The sequence below is a fragment of the Plasmodium gonderi genome, assembly GCF_002157705.1.
Source record: "Plasmodium gonderi DNA, contig: Chr05, whole genome shotgun sequence".
In the NCBI taxonomy this organism is placed as follows: Eukaryota; Apicomplexa; class Aconoidasida; order Haemosporida; family Plasmodiidae; genus Plasmodium; species Plasmodium gonderi.
In genome coordinates, this window is record NW_021628930.1 from 45,146 (window position 1) to 52,594 (window position 7,449).

The following is a 7,449-nucleotide window of genomic DNA, read 5'->3' on the forward strand; positions in this document are numbered from 1 at the left end:
ATAACTTTTCAATTGTTCACATAGACTGAGAGTGTTTCATTTCATTTTATTTTTCCCCTTTTTTTTTTTTTTTTTTTTTTTTCTTTTTTTGTGACTGCATCATATGAGGTAGCTAAAATTTTTCACATGAACGTATAATTTTACATGAATTAATTACACCATTTTTTTTTTTTTTTCCCGCTTATTTAATTATTATTATTTATTTTTTTTTTTTTTTCCTGAACAATCACATTTATGGAAAAAAAAGCTAGCTTGTTTTATTTAAAAAAAAAAAAAAAAAAAAAAGTGAGAGTTGTTTTTAATTCTTTGTTCTATACTTAAATTAGTAGTACGCATATAAATTCTTTTTAAAATTTTGAATAATCTTGGTTTTTTTATGAAAATATCACTTTTGATTTATTGCATTCTCCATATACAATAAAATTTAAAACAGTCCATAGTGTTAATTAAAACAACAGAATTAATCTGTTGTTTTACTTTGTTCTGCTTCGTTACACCGTTTTCCTTTTTTCTATTTTTTGCTCCCTCTTTATTGCTTATATAAAAAAAAATTTACATTTTATTTTCAGTTAATGAAAAAGTGAACTTTCAAATAACTTCAAAAAAAAAAAAAATAAAATAAATAAATATATAAATAACAGCTATCTATGCATACAGTTTTTATATACATTTCTTGTAAATGAAAAAGGAGAAAGAAAAAAAATAATATATGAAGACTTTTTTTTTTTTTTTTTTTTTCACGAACAAGAGATAAAGAAAAAAAATGAGTAGTAGACCATAAAATAATAGAGATTCACAACGTATGTAATAAATTATGCGTGTTCCGACCCAAAGCTGCTGTAGTCAGTTTATGTGTTATGCATTCTTCATTATTTCTCTTTTGAGTAGGAATAAATGTCCGAACGCATATAAATATATATACTTACATGTACATATATATATATATATATATATACATACATACACCTTCTTAACTCACAATCCCCACGTGTGCTCTTACATATGAATTGCTATAAAGGATGAAATATAACATCTCCTTGCTAGTACTTGTCAGTGCGTTCTTAAGCTCTGGGAATGCACTGATACGAAATGGAAACAACCCGCAAGCTTTGGTTCCGGAGAAAAATTATAACCAAAATGAAAACCCAAATAATGCATTTAACAATAATGAATACTCATGTGAAAATCAAAACATGGCAGAAGAAATGATGGAAAAGTTGATGAATGAAAAAGATGTATTTAGCTCTATTATGGAACCATTACAGAATAAATTAACCGATGATCATTTATGTACAGAGCCAAAATATACGAACATTTGTATTCATGCAAAAGATAAGGTTCCTTTGACCTTCCCCTGCACAAGTCCCCAATATGAACAATTAATACATCGATTTACGTATAAAAAATTATGCAATTCTAAGGTGGCTTTTAGTAATATATTACTCAAATCCTTCATTGATAAAAAAAATGAAGAAAATACATTTAACACAATAATTCAGAATTACAAAGTTTTATTAACTTGTGTTGATGATGACTTAAGAGATATTTATAATTCATCTATAGAATTATTCTCCGATATAAGAAACTCTATCACAGAAATAACAGAAAAATTGTGGTCTAAAAATATGACCGATGTTTTAAAAACAAGAGAACAAACAATTGCAGGAATCTTATGTGAATTAAGAAATGGAAATAATTCAAGCTTAGTATCAAATAGTATATCATATGAAAATTTTGTAATTCTCAAGGTCAATAATGAGGAACTACTAAATCAAGCATATGCAGCGTTTTCAGATTATTATTCAAATTTCCCCCCCTTTGCTATAAACTTGTTAAAAAAAGGTGGATTCGTTGAACGATTAGTGTCTATACACGAAAGTTTAACCAATTATAGAACTAGAAATATATTGGAGAGAATAAATCAACAAGCAAAAAATGAGGTTCTCAACAATGAGAATATTATGCATACTCTGAGCAATTACAAGCATCACGGCGTGAGCCATAGGGGTTCCTTCCTCCAGGGGAACGGATTAAGGGATGTTCCCTCCGCTACTTCCAGTGGAACCGAAAATGATAGTAAGAATGCCAACGATGGAGAAACCGAGAATGATAACAAAAATTCTAACACGAATTCCAACGGAAATTCCACTGTAAACCAGAACAGAAATGCTAATGCTAACTCGAATACAACTTCTGCACCAGGTTCTTCACAAACATCTACCCCTGCTTCTTCACAAACTTCTGCACCAGGTTCTTCACAAACATCTACCCCTGCTTCTTCACAAACTTCTGCACCAGGTTCTTCACAAACATCTACCCCTGCTTCTTCACAAACATCTACCCCTGCTTCTTCACAAACTTCTACACCAACTTCTGCACCAGCTTCTGTACCAACTTCTGCACCAGCTTCTGTACCAACTTCTGCACAAACTTCTGTACCAACTTCTGTACCAACTTCTGCACAAACTTCTGTACCAACTTCTGCACAAACTTCTGTACCAACTTCTGCACAAACTTCTGTACCAACTTCTGCACAAACATCTGCACCAACTACGGGACCAAATGACGAAACACGTAGCATCAAAACTACCAATGCAGTGCAAAGCAAAAGAACAACCTCTCCCACCTCCTTTAACAACCCCTTGTATGACACTGCTTCATTAAAGCCAAAGAATGTGGCAGTGTTAATAAAAGATTTACTAAAGGACATAAATATTATCAAGTTTGAGAAAGATGAACCAACTAATGAAATAGATGCAGAAGGAATTAAAAAGCTCATAGAAAGTTCCTTCTTTGATTTGAGTGATAATACTATGCTAATGCGTTTGTTAATAAAACCACAAGCGTCTATCTTATTCATAATTCAGTCTTTTATTATGATGACACCCTCTCCAACAAGAGATGCAAAAGCATATTGTAAGAAAGCTTTAGTCAATGGTCAGTTAGTTGAAAATAGGGATTTAAATACAATGTCAGAAGAAGATGACTTAATTAACAAGTTCGCTAGCAAGTACAATTTATTATATGAGAAATTAAAATTGGAAGAATTGAGAGAAATTGAGCAGAATAAAAAAGCGTTAAAAAGTTCAAATACAAATTTATCAGCGCTACAAGTTCGTAATACTATGAATAGTGAAAATGGGAATGGTAACGATCGAAATGGTTCTCCATTAATTGCAATAGTTGGTGACGCACAAGGAGAAAAAACAGATGACATCATTAAAAATAATATAGATGTCTCGGCTTTATCAGCCGACGTAGAACAAGCCTTTAAAACCCTTGAAGCTAAAGGTGGAAGTTTCTCAGCAAACTTATCGTATGTCATCATGATCATTTTTTCCTTTTCCTTACTACTATTTATTTGTTAAATAATAAGACACATAATTCATGATATCCCACTCAAAATATTGTCAAGTTAATCTATAGAATTAATTTACCCATTTAATTTCTTGGCTTTATTTTTCCTTTCTCTTATACCATTTTTTTCTTTTTTTCGTTTTTCTATTTTGCTTTACATATATATTATTTTTAATGTACATGCAATACATGCATGCACAAAGGGTACACCATAGAGAACCCTTATTTCTTTAATACTTTTTTGTTGTCTACGTCCGTTTATGGTATATTTCCTCACTTCGTCCCCTTTTTTATTGCTATTTGTTTTTTTTTACCCTGTCTAATTTTTTCTTTTCATAAAACTCTAACATAAATACATACATACATATATATATATATATATAAAAGAACAGCATAAATAAATTCCAATTTTTATTGCCATACCAGAGCTATTTGAAGCTGAAAATGGCTTCCTCTAGGGAGTCGCCTCCAAATAATGAAAAGTGTCTCAATGTAGAAATCCATTTTCACAAAATGAATGAATTCCTACTTTTTCAGTTAAAATATGGAAACGTTAGCAAACCATCACAGACCATTCCATATGCTTTTGATTCACTATTTGTATGAAAAAGAGGAGAACTTAAAAAAAGTCGATCAAAGGTGTAGTCCCCCCCCCCTTTTCCCCACACAGATATATATGCATGATGAGGCAAAAAAAAATAAATAACTATATCGATAGATGGATAGATAGATTGATAAGTATGTAGATATATAAATAAGTGAAACATAATAAACTCGTGCAAATAAGCAATTCTTAATCCAGAGTGCACCCATTCCTTGCATCTATCTCTTCAATGTTCCTTCAGAATTGAAGAAACTGATTCTCACCCCACCCCCCTAGTTTGATACTGCATATATGGAATAATAGGATCATTTTAGTATTTCTTCTTAAACTTATTCAGAAGCCTCTATAACATGATAAATCTGCTCAACTACTGTGTTATCTCCATAATTTTTGAAGCATTCTAAGAGAAGGTCTATCTTCTCCTTTAATGATTCCATTTGTATTTGTTTAAAAATTTTCTTTTCCAGTGTAACATTTTCTGAATGATTATTTGATTTTCCTTCAAGAGATGATTCATCACCCATTTCAGAAACTTCTCCATGGTCTGTACTCTGAACCCCAGCTGAATGGTTCTTGAACATCTTTTTTTCTGCACCCAGGAGACCCTTCAGCTGATCGGATGATCTTTTAATTTTTACGAATATTTCGTTGATGGATACTTCCATTTTGGAACAATTTTCTTTCAAAAGAGTTACTTTGTCTTCCACACTTTTGGTTTCCATTAGAGTAGTGTTTAGCTGATTTTCTACCACGCTTATTTTTTTTTTATATTCATTTATTTCTTTCTCCATAAATGATATTTCCTCCTTGATTTCGTTCATTTTTTTGTTTAACTTGTTTTTTTTTTTCAAAAATAATTTATATTGAGGGTCTATGCATTTTATGTTATCACTGAAGGATTTATTCGTTTGAATAATATCATTTAAAGTTTTTTGAAATTTGCATATTTGTTCATTTCCCCTTTCAATTTCTTCATCTATCGTCTTTATTTCTTTCTTCAACTTGGTAATATCTTCTTCTATTTTAATTTTATAAAGAATTTCTTTACCTCCTTGTGCATACGGGTGGTTGGCAATGCTTATATCGTTGTTGCACTCTTGTTCATTCTCTTTTTCTTCCCTACTGATAACATTTATAGCATCTAATTTGAGCTCCAAATTGTTGCATTTACTTTTTTTATCATAGACATGAATATTTAATTTATGAATTTCATCCTTCATATTTTTTATAATAGCTTTGAGGGATTCAACATGTGCATTCATATCTTGTTCACTTAATTTTTCATTTTTGAAATTTTCTTTTTTCTTTTTTCTTAAAAGATTTAAATTATTTAAATTTTTCGAAAATATTTCCTTTATTTTGGCTAACTCTATTTTTACATTCATTTCAATGAGCATGACGTTTTCTTTTTCTTTATTTTGATTTGATACCGCACTTTCTAAGGACTTAATTTCAAGTTCTAAGTTTTCTATCTCTTGATGAATGTTGCATTTTTCTTCTATCAAACATGTTTGATGAGTTTTTATATTTTTTAATTCAATGTTAATGCGTTTAATTTCGTTATTCAGAGTAATATATATTTCCTCATATTTATTGAGCTCTTTTTCTAAAGTAATTATTTTCTTTTGACTTTTTTTTTTTGTTTCAAAGGTGCTAATTCCAGATGCGACATTAAGTTTTTTAGTTAGTACTTGTGTTTGGAAATCAAATTTATATAAAATTTCCTTTTGTCTCTCCAATTCTTGTTCAGTTTTTTTAATGTTATTTTTAATTTGCTTAATTTTTATTTGTGTTCCTACCATATCTGATTCCAGGGCAATATAATCATTTTTACTTTTCTTTAAAATTTCATATAATCGAAATTTCTCTTCATCTAATGCTTTTATTTCTGTATTCAGTTTTGCTAATTTGTTTTCTTCTTTTAGTATCTGTTCGTTAGATTTTATTAATTTATTCTTTTCCACATTATTTAGCTCTTCCTTCATTTGTTCCTTTTTGGATTCCTCATATGATGTAATGAGCTTTTCATATGTCTTTTCTAAATCGTCCAAACTGATTTGGAGATTTTTTTTTTCTTCAAATTTTTCCTTAGATGCGATTTTTTCACATTCCAAGTCTTTAAACAAAATATCCCTTTCATCATGAACCCTTTTGTATGCATCCTCTACCTTGGTTCTGTCATTCTGTAATTTGTTTAAATACATTTCTTCTCTTTTTATTTTGTCATTCAATTCATTATTTTTCATTTTCTGTGCGTCTATATGTTGATTTATAGATGCATATTTCTGTGTTAACTTTTCTTTTTTTTTTAGATATTTTTGAAATTCCTCTTCAAATTTGTATATCGTTTGATCCCTATTATTTATAGTGTCTACAATGCATTTCCACTTTATTTGAAGGTTTTTTTTTTCTTCTTCCATTTCTTCATTTCTTCTTACGCTTGCTTGTAATTCCATACTTAATTGCATGTTTTTCGTTTTAATTGCACTAACTTTTTTTTCTTGTTCTACTCTTTCTAGACATAGCTTCTCTAATTTGTAAGTTAAGTTTTTAATTTCTTTATCTTTTGACAGGGTAAATTTTTCTATCTCAAATTCTTCCTTTTGTAGTTTATTAATTTTATCTATCCATTCTTTTAATTCCTTTTCTTTATTAATTAATTTTTTTTTTATTTCTTCAATATTGTTATCACACTGCAGTAAATCATTCTGTGTTTTTACTATTTTTTCATTATTTTTTTCTCTTTCCAATTTTAATTTTTCATTTTCTCTTTCTAAAAAATCGTTCTTCACTTGAATATTTTGACATATACCTCTTTCTTCTGCTTCTGTTTTACTTTTTTCTTCAATCATTTTCTTCGTTTTTGTTATTTGCTTTTTTTTATTATTTATATATTTTTCAATTTTGCTGAATCGATTCTTTAGGTTCCATATCTTTTTGTTAGTTTCTTCTAGGAGCTTTTCTTTAGTTAATATTTCTCTTGATAATGCACTTATCTCATCACTATTAAAGTGTTCATAAACTGATTCTTCATCTTTACTTAACTCCTTTGCATCATCCAAGACATCACTGTCACTTTCCATACCGCTCAACATTTCATCTGTAGATATATCACTTATTTCATCTTCCCCTCCTTGTAACATATGTTGATTACAATAGCTGGGAATTTCATCCTCCTTCTTTTCAAATTCTTCCCAACTTGTTTCTATATCCATTGATCTATTTATTGTTTCCCTTAGATCAGTTTCCAGATCTGTGTTATCAAAATTTTCCTTTTTTTGAAATTCCTCAAATGGGTATAATTCACTTGTACAACTTACATCGCGTGTGGTGACATTTTCATCTCCTTCTTCCATTTTACTACTAACTTTCGAATTACAATTACCTATACAAACATCTCCACTTCTGTCATTGTTCATCTGATCATCAGCACCATAATCCTGATAACTCGTAGCACTATTCCCCTTTTTTGTTTTTTCCTTTTTCAT

General features: G+C 29.5%; 2 protein-coding genes across 2 annotated transcripts; one reads left to right on the plus strand and one right to left on the minus strand.

The window, feature by feature from the left end:
* Window positions 1–1,019: 1,019 nt before the first annotated feature.
* PGO_050280 (GPI-anchored micronemal antigen) lies at window positions 1,020–3,368 on the plus strand (the record flags this gene model as incomplete). The annotated part of the gene is made up of 1 exon (XM_028686406.1): window positions 1,020–3,368. One exon carries the CDS (start codon window positions 1,020–1,022, stop codon window positions 3,366–3,368), a length of 2,349 nt encoding a protein of 782 aa, XP_028542207.1.
* A 922-nt stretch (window positions 3,369–4,290) lies between these two features.
* Window positions 4,291–7,449, minus strand: PGO_050290 (hypothetical protein, conserved; the record flags this gene model as incomplete). The annotated part of the gene is made up of 1 exon (XM_028686407.1): window positions 4,291–7,449. One exon carries the CDS (start codon window positions 7,447–7,449, stop codon window positions 4,291–4,293), a length of 3,159 nt encoding a protein of 1,052 aa, XP_028542208.1.